At 39.8% G+C, this 15810-nt stretch overlaps 1 protein-coding gene across 2 annotated transcripts; it reads left to right on the top strand.

The window, feature by feature from the left end:
• The first annotated feature begins 704 nt into the window (after positions 1-704).
• UBE2D1 (ubiquitin conjugating enzyme E2 D1) lies at positions 705-14949 on the top strand. Of its 2 annotated transcripts, none has more exons than XM_054637449.2 (7): positions 705-854; positions 8614-8677; positions 8764-8795; positions 9739-9816; positions 10070-10175; positions 12375-12468; positions 14071-14949. In XM_054637449.2, exons 1-7 carry the CDS (start codon positions 831-833, stop codon positions 14114-14116), a joined length of 444 nt encoding a protein of 147 aa, XP_054493424.1. In that variant the 5' UTR covers positions 705-830; the 3' UTR covers positions 14117-14949. The 2 variants fall into 2 exon arrangements, with proteins under 2 accessions (XP_054493424.1, XP_077039520.1); XM_077183405.1 differs by lacking the exon at positions 705-854 and adding an exon at positions 1001-1045.
• The last annotated feature ends 861 nt before the right edge of the window (positions 14950-15810 follow it).

Raw genomic sequence — 15810 nt, 5'->3', positions numbered from 1 at the left:
GTGTGCTTATGTACAAAATACTTCCATGGGTGAGGGGTTGGGTGTTAATGTCTCTGAAGTGCATCTTAATGTCTCTACCAACTTCAAGCAGCAGGTTTGTTACAGAGCCCAGACAGTCTGACTCTGGAACAGACAAATGGGCCCCTGAGTTTCTGAACTTTTGGGGAAAATTACATATACGAGGGGACAATATGTGCTAGGCGGTTCGGGAAGGCTGTACCTTCCTAGTACCTCAGCCCATGGGGAAAGGAAGAGGGCAAGGTGCAGCTGGGAGTTCGGGGTAAAAGAGCCTGTGTCCTCCAAACCTTGAGACAGAAAACCCTGCGGGTGTGTGCCCAGTGAACTCTGCGTGATTTTTCCGCACTAACTCGATCTTAGAGGTCTCTTTCAACTTTAATGATTCTGTGACCTGTTCAACAGACTTTTCAACCCCCACGCCTACTGCTTCTCTCGCACACCATCATGAATATGACACACCTTTTCCTTGTATGCAGTTCTGAAGCTTCACACGGTCACGTTCCTCTTCCTCACCTCTGTGTTCACTAGACACTGACACTCGCAGTTCCTCACTCGGCCCCGCACATCCTGAGGGGCCCGGCCCGACCGAGATTTCCGCACCCGCGCAGCGCCGCCCCGCGTGCGGACTACGCTTCCCGGCGAGCCCCGCGCGCGGCCTCGGCTCCGCATGCGCAGGAGGACACAAAGGGCACGGCCATTGCACCCCCGCCCCTCCCTTTTCCACGGCGCGCGCTCCCGCCACCCGCCCCGCCCCGGCCGCGCTCCCGCCCCGCGCTCCCGCCGCCTGCTTCGCGCTTCCGCCGCGCGTTCCCATGGCGCTGAAGCGGATACAAAAAGTGAGTGGGGCCGAGCCGTGGGAGGGGGCGGAAAGGTCCCCCTGCGCTCGGGTAGTGGCCGGGGCTGTCCCCTTGTTGGCGGGGTTGAGGCGGCGGCCGGAGCGGGCTCAGCAGAGGTGTCGCGGTAGCCGCTCCCGCGCGCTTTCTCTGCCAGGACTCGTCCTTCCCTCGTCGGCAGCCGGGGAAGCAGAGTGGGTGTGAGACGGGGAAGGGGGGCTCTCGTCTGCCGCCTCACGGTTTCGGGACTCTGCCCCCTGGAAGGCCCCGCAGCCCCAGTCGGTGCCCTAAGGCGCCGTTGGCGGAGCCGCCGCGGTGCCCCGGGCGGTGCGGGAGCGGGGAAAGCCGCGGTGCTGACGGGGAACCCTCAGCAGGGCGCAGGGACAGCATCAGTCACTGCCCTTGTGCACGGCTGCTCCGCGCTGTGCTCTGGGCAGGGTTAAGAAGTATTGTCAGCATAGTTCTTGATGTGACCTTTGAGTGTATCCCAGTTGTGGCGTTTTGGGCTGATACGGATAAATGGCCTGGTTCAAGTTGTGAGTTGCCGGTTTCCTTTTGTTTGGCAAGGCTGAGGCGGTCGCTGTACCGCACGGACCGGGTGTCGCGGCCAGCACCGGGGGAGCGGAGGTTCGTGCTTTGGCCGTGGAACAGAATCCGCGCTGTTTGGTTGCTGTTGCTGTGCCATGTTTAGGGCGGCATCGGTGCTATCCTGGTTACGTGACGGTGCGATTATTCCTTGTGCAGGATTCCCTTTTGCTATCGGAAGCCATTGGTATTGCAGAAATAGGATTCTGTAGTGACCGATTAACCCCAGTAGGCAGATTTGGGACACCCTACAGTAGATACCAACTTTGGATGGATTTCTACCAGAAGCTGGTAGTCCTGTCTCATGCTGCGAGGCTTATGCCTTTACACAGGACAATTTTGTTCCTTCATATCACATGTTTGTCATGAATGTTGCATTCGACCAATATATCAAATTACTACAGTGGTTTTCTTTAGGAATAACTTTGTCTTGCTTCTACATATTATACAAATGGTTTGCCTCTTGTTGCCACTTTCATTTCGCACATCTTCTTCAACATCTCTTTACCCTAGTTTCAAGAAAAGGATTGTTCTGAATACCATCTCTTTACAATTCTTGTCCAGCTTCTTTCTGCTAAGATAAACAGACAAAGGGGAGAGTCTGGTTGTCTAGTATTTTTGAGATAGAGTGGTGGTTTGGGGCTTTCCAAATGAAGTCCTGCTAGAATAGAATCAGCCTTCATACTTTTATCATGTTCCCTGCATAGCTTTCTGCTTTACAGACATTCATACATATTGGAAAGCCACAATTTTCTTTAATGTGGCATTTAAGAACTTTTGATAGATGTGAAATTATGGTTAGACTTTTTATCTAAGTATCTTTCATTCTGTTAGCCTTATTGTGTTTCTACTCTTTCAAAATAAAGTGATGCTTTCCAACCTGCTGACTGCAATGTGCTATGAGATTTCCTGGTTTTACAATAATTTCCACCTGAAACATGAAGAGATACTGGGTAAGGACCTCCAAGAAGAGTTGAGATTAAATTCAGAACTAGTTACCCCTTGCTTCTACTTTGCTGCAGAAATGACTGCTGCTGGCTTTCTTTTTTTTCCATTAACTACCCTCATCACTCTCTTCTGCCTTTCCAGGAGAAGAAAGAGGGATTTGGCTAGCAGTCTGTCTCTGAAGAAGTAGAAGAGGAAAGGGAATGGCAAGGCAATAAGTTTGTTTCAAATGGAAAGTTAAAATGAAGTGGAGAAGTTTGAAAAGACAAACTATTTTGATGTCACTGTAATGCATAAAATTTTCCCCAAAAATCATGGAGATGGAAGTTTAATGGTAGATGAAATGTATTTGTATGTTGGTGTGTTTGTCTTCTCTACTTTCCTGGCATTTCAGACTGGCTGTAAAGGTTGATAGTTGTGTTGTATCTGAAGGATAGGAAGGGATAAGATCTGGAGTAGAGGAAATGCTGTGGTTTCAGAGTGCCTAGAGGAATTCTTTGGAGAACAAAACACTGTCAGCAAACACAGTGGCATTGCTTGGGAGCTCATCAGTCTAGACACTGTCTGGAGTTAAACTTCAGTGGGTTTAGGATGCTTCAGAATTGTGCTTAAACAAAGTTAAGGGATTTTGGTGTCAAGCTTGTTTGTTCAGAGTAATTTTGATAATTTGTGTGTTCAGTGTGACAGCACCTATGAAGGAAGCAAAGCTATAATATGTCAACCTGTTAGTAAGCATATTTTTGTCATAGTGGTTGGGACTCTGATTCCTAAGTAATATTGCCCCTGGGATCTGTGTCATTGCATCCTTCCAGCCTTTGGCTGCCTGTCTTCTTCAAAGGGCTCCTCAAAGGACAGCACGTGGACTTCCAAGGCTGTACCCTAGCCACAGACAGACATACTGTGCTTGGGAGCTTTCTTAAAAATGGGCAGCTGAGTAACCAGTGAAGAAGCTGCTCCCTGCACATGGAGGTATTTGATCCTGGTGCTGCAGGTGGAAGAACAGTGAGGACATGAAGCCCTGCTCTGCAGGCACAGCTGTCAGCAGTGTCTCCATGCCAAACTCATCTCACAGTTCCTCAGAGAGTTTGGGGTTGGGGGATTCTTACTCATCACAAGCTGAGGATCCTGTGTTCATTTGCCTTGTGAGTGCTTTGCTTTGCAGTTGTATGAGAGAGGCACTGTCTCTACACTGTCAAAAAAGTTCAGCTACACTGTCTGTGATGTTCCTTGGGGCAGTGAAAGAGCAACACATCTTTGTGGGCACTGTAAATTCCAGATGTTGCAAATGATGAAAGCAAAACAAATAGTGTAGGCTTTTTAGAAAGAAATATTGTGCAAAGAAGCCTTTATTCTTGCCACCTCTGGAAAGTGAGATACCATGCCTTTTGTGAAAGGTGGAAAATAACCTTTTATTTTGGCTGTCAGGTTCAGCACAATAGTGTGTAGGTCTCAGTTCTGCCCATCTGTCTTGTGCAGAACCATTTTTCTGGGGTTCCTGTTGTAAATTCTTTGTTCACATATCTAATTTGCAGAGTTTGCCATCCTGGTAGTTCCATATTGCAGCTGAGATTGTTCTCATCATAAGTCCTGTACCTGGGTGCTCCTCCAGTGTTAGTGGGAGGTTGATGTGCTGGTTAATGCTCAGGCTGTCTTGTACATCCTTTTGTTCAGGACTGCAAGAGATTTTAGAAGACATTTTGAAACCAGGAAGGAGGAGATAGATTTGAACACTGCTTTAAGAATAGCTCTTGTTCTTACCTTTTTGATGCATAGTGCTTGGTTGGTTTTCTTCTACATCTCAGTAAGAATAGAAGCATTCAGACATTGAGTTGTTTCAATGAACTATATGTCTCTGTGGTTCAGTATGTGTTTCATATATGCATAGGCTAACAGGACATACTAACTTAAAGTTATGTTGAAAATAACTTCTGTTACTGTAAATTGATTCAAATAAAAATTATTGATATTTGTGGTTTAGATTTTGACTTTAAACCTGCAGCCTTTAGATGGTAATCAACATAACAAGGAAACTTTTGTGACTCTAACATAAAATGTTTGCATTTACTTTCAAGTCCTCAGCTGAGATACTACATATTTTAGCAATATTTTTTTTTGCATTAGAACAATGTATGGAAATAGAATATTTATTACTGACTAACCATTATAGTAATAAATCTTATTATAAATATGTGCTTTATATTTACCAAATTTGTGAAGAACCAGAGAATTCTTTAACTAGTCTTAAGTATAATCACTTTGGAGTTTTATGACAATGGTTCCAAGCAGCAGTGTGTGCATGGAATTGGTAGGAAATAAATCTGTGGTCTACAGTGCATTTTGTGCTAGAAATTAAGAACACAACTGACAAATATAAATCTATTTTTTAAATAATAGTGTGGAGAAAGGTTGTGGTTTTGTGGTGTATGGAGGATGAAAATAGCTTTTAGTGATGCTGTCTGCAGTTCATTTTGGTCTTCAGATAATCTGCAGTCTTTTTTTCTGAATTTTTTTTAGACTGAAAAAAGACATGTTTAGTACTTCTATGTTGAGAACATTTATTTCCTTATCACCAAAGTATCCTTACAATGTTGTTCCAATAGCTTTTTGGGAGAAAAGCTTGGATGCTAATCAAGCATGTAAGTGTTAAATTGGCCTTGCAGTGTTCATACTTTTATGAAATACATCCTGTATTATTCATTGACCATGGGCATTAGTCTGCACATTCAGAAATGTCTCCAACGTTTATAGCTTACCACAGCCTGTTTTTTACAGCTGTTAAACTTGAATTTTTGCTTCATGCTGTCTACAGGGCTGTTCAGGAGTGTGTGTGTTGCAAGGGAAGGTAATTTGGAGGCTTTGGCCATCTCCAGTAGTATGTTAACCATTAGTATTCTATTCTACCCTGAAATGTTTTGTATGAGAGGATTAGAGGATTTATTCCTACAGTGTCCCCAGCTTAGGTATTTTTCTCTGTGCACGTTTATCCTGGCATGTGTTGGAGCTCTTGAGAGGTGCTTTTATGCTGTCACATTCACCAGTGTTTGCAATAACTCTTCCTTCTGATGCATCTCTTGCAGACAGAATCTTGGGTTTGTGTATTCTCATAAAAGATGTTGCACCAGTGTACACTGTAATTTATACTGGTGACTTTCTCTTTTGAAAATGAATCTGCTTTGAGCTATAGATCCTGTTTGTCAGCATATGTGCATCTTGCACCAGCACTTTCTATACCAGTGACTAAAAGTATTCGTGCAGCCCCTTGAAGTGACCAGGCCTGCCTCATGCAGCTACATGGTAATAATCCATAAAGCTTGGACAAAGCTGCTTAACTTAAAATTGACTTAAAACTACAGGGCAATCTCTAGTGTTGACTGTAGTGCCTCACATGCAGTTATCTTGTGCTTCTTGATGAGGTTTCAACATGTTAGGCTTTGAGAATCTTCAGCCTTGTCCCTTAACAAAGCAAATTTTTGGCCTTCTTCTAGAGAGCATCTGTGCTTTGTATAAAGAATTCTTGTATTCTCATTCTTTCATGAATATGTACAGTCATGAAGAAGTTTTTCTACATGTATTTGGAGGATCCTCATTTCTGTTCTGCAGTGTTCAGTTCTGGCACTGGCAGGTCAGACTGATTCAGGGACATCTGGGTATCTCCTTGCTCCATTTCAAAAGGTATAGGAAAGCTTTAAACCTAAATCTTACAGCTCTCCAGATAATTTTGCTTTGAACCTAAAGCTTAAACAGTATCATCAACAATGTAAATCTGAATAGTTCTTCCTTTTTATCACAGCTTGATCTGAATTTCTGTATATAAAGATTCAAACTGTTCATACTGTTGGATGATGTTACCACTTGTATTTTTAAACCACACTAGCTTCACATATGGATGCTAAATGCAGCTTGAATTTGCTCTGCTGATTTTGAAGTTTGATCTGGCTTTATGTTTTGTAGGTGCAGAAGGTCTCAGAATGTATTTGTGAACATTGCTCTCAGTTGGTGAAGTTGATTGAAGAGAACCTTTTCCTCATTGTTCTTAGGAAATATTAATTGCAAGGGTTTATAAGTGTGGGTCTCATCAATGTATGATGAAAAATATTTGCTTTTTGGTTTTTTTCTAATCATGAACAGATGTCAGTGCCTTTTTAGCCTGAACAAATTGAAGTGTATGCCCAAGGAGCCTTCCCCAGTTCTGGTAATTCTTAAGTACATGTGTATATATGAAAGAAAACAAATTTGTGTGGTTTTGGGGTATGTAAAGATCTTGATGAACACATCTAGCAACGAAAGCACTGTTACAGACCTGTGACTCTAAGTGGTTGCCTGGTAGTTCCTATGTGCATATGGAATGTTTGCATATACTTCAGAGACTTCCTGAAAAGTTTAAACTACATGTTTTTCCAGTTACTGCCTTGAATTTAGTAGTCAATAATGACTGTTGCAAAATGCATGATTGTTAGTGTGAGTTCTCTGTTTTGGTGCTGTAGTTGCAGCTGTTTGGTTTTGGTTGGGTTGTTTTAGTGTGTGTACAAGTCTTCATTTTCTCTTGTTAGGTTAGATCTTGAGTTGCAAGTTAGAGAAGACAGTGCCTGTAACAGCTCTGCTGCTGGTCATGTTTGGTGACTGCTGGAAACTTGAGATTTGTTGACTCCCTGTGTGTACTGGCAGTGCCCTGGCTTTGCATAAATAGCTGGTTCTCTGAATCACTCCTTAACGAAATTTGAATCCTCTGATTAAAATAGGAACTGCATTTCTCAAGTGCCTTTATTGGTTAAAGTCTAGCCCAGAGTGTTCTTTCTGGATCAGCATACAGAATCAAGTGTACACAAGTAATGCCAGTTGCCAGCCTGTGCTATTTCAGTATAGGAAAAGGTGTCTGTTTTGTTTGAAATCACAAGATTGTGAGAAGTCACTTCAGAGCAGTAGTAAGATAGGGTGCAGTGCTTTTCTTTGATTTCAGGGCCAAGAGTGGAGCTGTAAGTCTGGCTGAATTTAGGTGTTGGGTCCATGGTAAATTGAGTTGAAATATTTACTGGATGTCATAACTGGAAAAAATATCTCACAACAGTTGAGAAGTGCAGATTTTTAACCCTTCAAATTATATGTAAGGCCTGATCACACTAAGTACACCAGTTCTGCACTTGAGTTAAACTTTGCTCCAGTTTAAACCTTGATTTTGTAAGTAGTTGCCTTGACTAATTTATTTTGAGTAGAAATGTTTCTGGTGTTACTCCTTAAGGTAAACTCACATACCTGCTTATGTCTATTGTTGCCTTAAATGTGTGTGTTTTGAGTAAGGAATTGAGTTACTTACAAACACACACCCTTTAACTTATTTCAAAGGAAGTACTTGCATGTAGTCATAAAGTTCCTACAGGAGAGTTTCTATCAGCCTAGAATTGGAAAAAGCTTTCCTTAGTACAGTAATAGTTCAGACATCAAAAGGAGTATATGGAATCAAATGAGGAAAATGAACTAACATTACTACCTGTCTTGTTTGAAATAGTGATGATAAATCAGATGAAAAACAGTGCTGACTTTGTGAAATCACATAATAATTTTAAATTATTTGGGACTGTGTGGACTCCAGCAAGAGAAATAAATCAGTTGACCACCAAAAGTTCCTCTGAGTGCTTAAGTTTTAACTTGGGAGTTTTTTAGTAGCCATTCAAAAAAAAAAAAAAGCAAGCATGCAGGGAATTGAATCAAGGTAAATAAGGTGTAGAGCTAATATTTTTCCTTTAGTTTCCAATTTAGTTAGGATCCTTTGTATTATGTTCATACATCATCTCCAGGCAGGCTGCAAACTTTTTATCAGCTGGTTTAGCTCAGCTGATGTCCACAGACTAGGACAATACAGAAACTTTTGTAAAATCAAAGGCTAAGGGAATGATCAGGTTAGTACCTAACTAAATTAAACTGTGAGTTTACAGGCTAATCAAGAAACCCTTCTTATTTATTTTGTCTCCTTCAAGTATATTGAACTTACTGTGAACTTGGTTGCAACTCTTAAATTCTTTCAGATATTAATTTCTAGCACAGTGTTAGCTGCAGGCCTTCTGGCAAAAAAGCTTTTTCAGTTTCAATGGACATTTCAAGTGTTGACTGTTTTATCAAAATACCACAAAAAGTGCCCATGGGTTTAATAAAACTAGTTTGTGTTCCCACTTTGGAAGGGATGCTGCCAAGTGGTATGGATTTTCATGTCTTTGAAGTATTTCTGTGTTTCTTGCAGGAACTCAGTGATCTGCAGCGAGATCCCCCAGCCCACTGTTCTGCCGGACCTGTTGGAGATGACTGTAAGCTCTTCCTAGAACATTCAGTACCTTTCAGTTCTGGAAAGGCTCAGAAAATCTCTAATTGCTGTATCTTTTTTGCCTTTCAGTGTTTCATTGGCAAGCAACTATTATGGGACCTGTAAGTATAGGAATCGTGCCCCTTAAAATGTAATACCTTGCTTCTCTTTTTGTTACAGAAGGATTCATTTGGGTTTCTGTAGACACAGCAGCCACATTCAGCTGAGCTGTGAATAGTTAAAACTTTAGGGTGACATTGTTGTTCTTATTAGTCTGGTACCAGTTGCTTTCTGTAACTCCTCAAAAATCCCTGCTCTTCATGAAGTTAGAGGTGTTTAATTAGTCAGCTGTGGTGTTTGAGTTGGTGATATGGAGCTTGCTTTTCACAGATGATCAGCCTGGAAGATTCATCCATCTGAAAGGAGGAAGAGTGGGTGAAATCTAATATTAAAGTTGCTAACTGCAAACAATAGTGGAGTTGCAGAGGGTTTTTAAATGGAGCTTATTTTTTTGATAGTGTACAACCTGGATGTAAACCTGTGCACGTGTTGTGTAACAAAATGCATGTGCACAGATTTGTGTGGGTCACAAAGATGTTGTGGGTTTTAAAACTCCCTGATATCATCATGATGAACTGAATTCTGTTGGAAAATCCCACTCTTTGCATCTGCAAAGAGAAACCACTTGTTAGGGTAAGTATGTTTGTAGTTTGAGAATGGAGGAAGATCAGAGCAGCTGTGGTCTTGCACAGGGACAGGATTTGGAGGATGTGCTGTGGTTTCTGTACTCCCTTCAGTGCAGTGGAGCCATGGAGCTCCCTCCCCTCTTTTGTCTCCCAGCAGGGCAGTGCTCAGTAACTGTGCAGTGCTGCTGCAGCAGTAGCCACTCTTGGCTCTGTGTAACTCTGCAGGCCAGTGGGAGGGTTCAGTTCCCTCTGTGCCTTCCAGTTCTTGGCCCACAGTGGGCTATGTACTGGGGAAAAAATGAATTTTCTCTAGGAGAAGGGAAGCTCCAAAACAGCTGAAATATATTAATGTGTTTTATCTGTTTTGTTTTTTCCTCAGCCTGATAGTGCATATCAAGGGGGAGTATTTTTTCTCACAGTACACTTTCCAACAGATTATCCTTTCAAACCACCAAAGGTAAGTCCTTTCTTTAAGGAAAGAAAGTTTTTAGCTCAAAGTTTATTCCTTGAGGCTTAATTTTGGAAGTTAAACTGGAAAGGTGAGTCACAGTATACATGGATGTATACTTATCTTCATGGATGTAGATAAGACTGTCAAAAATTTGTGCTGGCAGATCTGATATGACTGGAAAGGAAGGGATGATGTTAAGGATTCCAAATATAATAACCCTAATCTGATATTATTTGTTTTTTATTTTTTTTTATTACAGATTGCTTTTACAACAAAAATATATCACCCAAACATAAACAGTAATGGGAGTATTTGTCTTGATATCTTGAGATCACAATGGTCACCAGCTCTGACTGTTTCTAAAGGTAAACTCACTGATTTGATAATGCATGTATGAAGCTGCATACACTGCCATGGCATTTCCTTGGTGTATTATTGCACTGTCTTAAAGGTAAACAGTGGGAACTAACTTATCCTGCATGTTTTAGAAGAGGCAAATTCCATTGGAGTTCTGGTTACGATCTAAGATCTTGTGCAGTTTATTGGGAGTTCATTACAAAAAAATGCATGCACAGCAAAGCAATATTCTAAACCAAGTTGGGTAAGATAAGATAATAATGTACATTTAGCCTGAAATGTTCATGCCTGACTTTGCATGCTGAATGGAGGAGAAACTGATAAGCAGGGCTTGAAAATCACAACTTGGGAGTAGATGTGAAACCCTGATACTGAGGTTGTGTGAGCTTCCATGATTGCCTGTTAATGACTCTTCAGGCTGCCTGAGCATCCTTGTGTGGACTAAGGTCTTAATTACACTTTCTTTAAAAATGAGATCATTTGTTCTGGTTTGCATTCCTTTGTAAGATGAATATTTCAAAATATAGCTCCTTTCACAGTCATCAGTAAAAGTTTTCTTAAAATATTCTCATCCTGTAGTTAAGCTTTTTCAAAACTTGAACAGTGCAGATTTCTGGAACATTGACTCAACAGTTGAGCAGTTCTTTTGCTGCAGGCATTTTGTGTCACTTAAAAAGCTGCTTAAAATGTGGGTGCTGTTGCTTCTCCTCACCCATCTTCAAATTGCTAAGGCACACTTAGTCATATTACAGAAATTCCTCATGTGACTCAAAAGGTCAAGAAGCCATATCACATCTCCTGTAGTTGGGAGCTCTCTGAGCTGTGTGCCAAAGTGTCACTGCACTGGGTGTACAAGCAAAGAACAAATTGTGGGGCTTTGTCCAATGGAAATTGCTCTGTGCAAGTCCAGTTGCTGTATCTCCTTGGAAAAACAACTTCTCTTGTTTACAGGCCTGTGCAGTAATCTCACAAGCCATATAAAATATAAGTCTAATGTTCTGTTTCCTCAGCTCATTGCTAAAGACATCAATTACTTTTATGTGTAATCGGTATCATTTTTTTCCACATAAATTAGTTGTTTTATAGCTATCCAAAAATTGTATCTAGTTATTAAGCAAATGAAAATTGCCACTTAGGTTTAACAGCTGGCATCTACAACTGAAAACCTGTAAAATTTTTAGATCTTCAGCATTTTTCTGTCTCTTCACTTGCTGAGCACTTCTTTGGTAATAAAGTGGAGCAGGTCTCATGTTCAGATATTATGTATTTGATAAACTGGTAATTAGCTCAGTGACTCATGGAAGTTTCACCTTTCTAGTCTTTGTTTGACTGAATCAAAAGTTGACAGCATACTATAACACCTCTGACCATCTGTGTGACCATGTATTCTAACCTGATTTCTGACACTATTACTGACACTTAAAATAAGTCAGTTGAAGTGGCTGAAATTTCTGCTCCTGAAAATAGGTGTGGGTTCTTGGCTAACAAGATAAAGCAGGGAGGAAAAAAGGTGTTCTACAGCTGATTCTTATGGCAGCGTGAAGTTCCCTTTCACAACATATTTAGAATTATTTAACTGTGTACTCTTGTATGCATATTAGTTCTGACCATAAAAATATAAATTGCCTGAAAAGTATGGCCTGAAAATGTTAGGCAAAAAAATCAAACCTCCTTGGTTCAATACCAGGAAATTAATATGAAGTTATAAGTGAGTACCTGTATTTAATGCTGATCAAGTATTTCCCACAATGGAAGTCACACTTAGGTAAAATGTTTTTATGATTGAGAGAATGACTGTCAGCACAGAAGTGGAAAAGGATATGCACAAATAGAGTACTGCATGGCAATGTAATATTAATAATATTAGTTACCTTAGCTGCAGCTGCAAAGCTTAGTTTGACCAAAATCTATATGTAACTGTAGTCTGTAGTTGGGTTCCTAGGCTAGGATGTGGGAGAGAGATCCTTACAAAAGTTACAGGTTCATGGCTGCAAATTCCCTGGGCTTGTATCAGGTGTTTACTTCAGCCCTAGAAAAATAATGCTGTATAAACATTTCTGGGCAGAACTGTTAAATGACAGCTTAATTCTGATATGCATTCTTCTTCCTATACTCTCCCACCACCTCCTTCAGTATACTGGAATATATTAAAGAATTGTAGAAATAAAGTAAACTAACTTGTTTAATCTAGTGTCTCTTTTATTTAGTTTTATTGTCCATATGCTCCTTACTTTGTGATCCTAATCCAGATGATCCTTTAGTACCAGATATTGCACAGATCTACAAGTCAGACAAGGAAAAGTGAGTATAACATACATAAAACTGTGTGTGTGGTACTTGCAGGTGGCTGTCTGCTGTGCACCTTCAATATTAACTTTAGCAGTTCTCTTTTCCTAGATTTCTACAGGATTAGCTCTTTAAATATTGGGAATAGCCATGGCAAGTAGGAAACTGTAGGCATACACAGCTGTTGGTAACTAATTTTTTGTACTTAATTACATAAAACCCTCATGCTTCTGTGTAACAGATTGATTGCATAAAAAATTATTTTCCCAAATATGAGTTACTTGTCACTACTGCAATCCTCTGGTTGTAAAACCTGTACAGAAGAAATTTGGACCTTCTGTTTAACTGCCTGAGTTATTTGGTACCTATTTTTCAGTGTTGAGCCATTGAAGACTTCCTGCAGTGCATGCAGTGGCTCAACACATGTCACAGGTTCAGGCAGATTTGAGTATTGCTTTTACCTTGAGCAGTAGAGAGCAAAGGAGTCATGTAGAACTTACATGGACATCTGTGGTCTAATATTTCTCTGCCCAGACTAAGAATGATTAAATGGCCTTTTTCTCACAGTTCAATGTCTGGAATAGTCAAATCATGTAACTCCTGAAGTGCCTGAATGCTGTAGCTCATTCTGCAAAGTAGATAGTGTTCAATAGAGGAGGTTGTGCATCAGCTTCTCCCCATTTCTGGCTCAGCTTTTTTTCCACCTACTTATTAGTGATTTCTGTTGTGCCTCCTGTTTGTGAAGGAAATGAATGAGGGATGGTTTTCCATCTCCAAATCTCAAAATTTAATCATTGCTAGGGAAAGTGAGAGAATATGTAGTGTTGACTGTAGCTTTATCTTCTTAAAATGACCACCTATTAAATTTTTGTTTTACCTTGGATTTAGGAAATGAGAGATGTGGCTGGTTACCCCTGAGTATTTTATTATAAGTTAAAATCCAAAGACTTATATGGTAGCATATTCTTAAGAAGAAAACCAATTAGTAAATGAGTTGCTATACTGATCTTAAGAGCTAAAAACTTGTCAGTATTTTTCTCTGTTTGACTCAAGAAGAGTAGAATGTAGCAAATGTAAAGACCTGAGTGGAAGCTATCAACTCTAAGGACATTTACCCTTGGGATTGTGGAATTATAAGATAATCAGCTTCATACCAGAAGGAAAAGACCCAAGACTTAAAACCTAGTAAAAAATGCTTTTCAGAAAATTTTCTTTTGAAGTTCTGAAATGCAGCTGGCAGTGCAGAACAGAGAGTAAAATCCCAGTTACTTATACTGAATTTTGTAGAACTCAAAAGTGTAAACTTTGTCAGACTCTTAGTAGCATATGCCTTTAGGAGTAATTGACAACCAATTGCTGTGAAGGTGCAAATAAGGGAAGCAGTTATGAAATACAAATGAAGGATGCACGATTTAATGCAAACCTGTGAAGTTGGGTTTGGTACATAACTTTGAATGTGTAGTGGGTGTGTACTTTGTGCTTTTAGACTGTTTTAGTGTTCTCTGACTGTGCTCAGAGGTGCAAAGCTCAGTAACAGCTGTATTAAGTAAGTCCATGGCCATTGTCAGTGTGTCACTAACAGCTCTTCACTGTAATGCCTTCTTTCTGCACGTACAGATACAACAGACATGCAAGAGAATGGACTCAGAAATATGCAATGTAAACTTTTGAAGACATTTTCATATACCACAGAGTACTGTAAATTCTAGTTTTTTTCAAAATTAGAAGGAAATGGAGCACAGTTTATGGTTTCAATGTGACACCCCTTGAATTTTTTTTCACCCAAGTAAGTGTGTTTCTGGAGCAAGAGAGAACAAACTTCCAAAAATAACCTTATGACTTTGGTAAGAATATTTATCCTCTTTGTATGCTTTGCAGAAAACATTTATTATAGTTTTTAAGAGTTGGACACCTGCATCTTCAGACTACAAGATCTCTAATTCAGTTGTAAATCAATGAAATTATTTTTGCTGGAAAAAGTAGCTGTTTTCATGTGATGAATACTGTATGTGTGTCATTGAAGTACGTTGTCTGTTTCATAAGTGTGTTCAAGTTTCTTTTTGTTAGTTCTCTTATATAATTTGTATTTTTTTACTGTATAGACTTATTTTATTTACAATGTAAGTCATTTCAGTTTAGACTTGCTTGTGCACAGTATTGACAAGATACAACTGCTAATAGTGAAAATAATTGGAGTATCTCACCCATTAAATATTCTGAAGACTGACTGCAGACTTCTTAAAACCTAAAATGATCTTTGCACTGTAAATCTTTGTATGCTGATTATGGAGAAACACTTGGTTTTGATTCTGTTGCATACTTGACTTAATTTTATTGCAATGTGAACTAATTGCACTGGTATGTAGAAAGATATGTAACTATTTTGTTGCTATTCACAACTGATTTGTGACGTGTGGGCAACATAATACTATCACAGACCTTTTACAAATCCAGATGTAGCCTTTTCCGTATAAATAAAATACATTTTCTACTTTCCTTGGCTATTTTTTTTTTAAATTTTAACTCCTGCATATCCTTAAAGTACTTGTTCCACCATTCTAACAGAGAACTGCCAGTAGTGTGTAAGTCTTGTAGGCAGAATGTCCAATAAAGCCTTGCATCATGTACTACTCAGAACTGGGCTCTAAGTTCATTTTTATGCTAGTTCTAGCTTAGTGGATTTAGCCCATGGTTGGATAGAGGATTTCAAAGAGGTTCATGCCATGCCACACCAATAGGTGGTGTATTTGCAATACCAGACTGTTACAGTAAAATCACACTTGAAAGTAACTTTTCCAATAACTTGCACTTCAGCTGCTTCAGACTATGCATGTGGAAAACCCATCTGTTCTTAAAACACAGATCAAAAGCAGAAAAACTCTTGATTTCCTACCTTTCATTCTTCTTGGTTACTTGAAAATAAAAAAAGATGACAAAATGTTTTTCTCTGTACCTTGTACATGAAAGAAAAATTACTTTCCATTGGGAAATTTGTCATCATAAAATACATTTTTAACATGACAGATACATTTGATTGGGTTGTTTTTGTTTTTTATTTGAACATGCATCAAACTGGAATGTGGGGCATGGGTGGTAAGCATGCACAGTAGCAGCTTTTATTCCTACCACTGGGATATTAACTTCATGTTTCCTGATTTACTCACCTTAGGTTGGTCACATATGGGAAAATGTCATTTTTGGACAGTTTTATCTATGATGTAATGGTGACATTTGAAACAGCAGCTTGATTGAGATTGGCTCTAATAATCTTAAAATATTCCTGTTAACTACATTTTGCAAGCTGACTAAATGGATTTGGTTTTGTTACTGAGTGCTTCATTATATTTGAACTGGGGC

This window comes from Agelaius phoeniceus, chromosome 9, assembly GCF_051311805.1.
Source record: "Agelaius phoeniceus isolate bAgePho1 chromosome 9, bAgePho1.hap1, whole genome shotgun sequence".
Lineage (NCBI taxonomy): Eukaryota > Metazoa > Chordata > Aves > Passeriformes > Icteridae > Agelaius > Agelaius phoeniceus.
Note: the sequence above shows the minus strand (reverse complement) of the source record. Positions and strands in the feature narration are given on the sequence as shown.

Bases quoted from the DNA above. Each gene is read 5' to 3' on its own strand.
- UBE2D1 (XM_054637449.2), top strand. From the start codon at position 831: ATGGCGCTGAAGCGGATACAAAAA. The intron at 8,796-9,738 runs GTAAGTATAGGA...TTTTTTCCTCAG, and splicing joins AAGCAACTATTATGGGACCT to CCTGATAGTGCATATCAAGG. The intron at 12,469-14,070 runs GTGAGTATAACA...CTGCACGTACAG, and splicing joins TACAAGTCAGACAAGGAAAA to ATACAACAGACATGCAAGAG.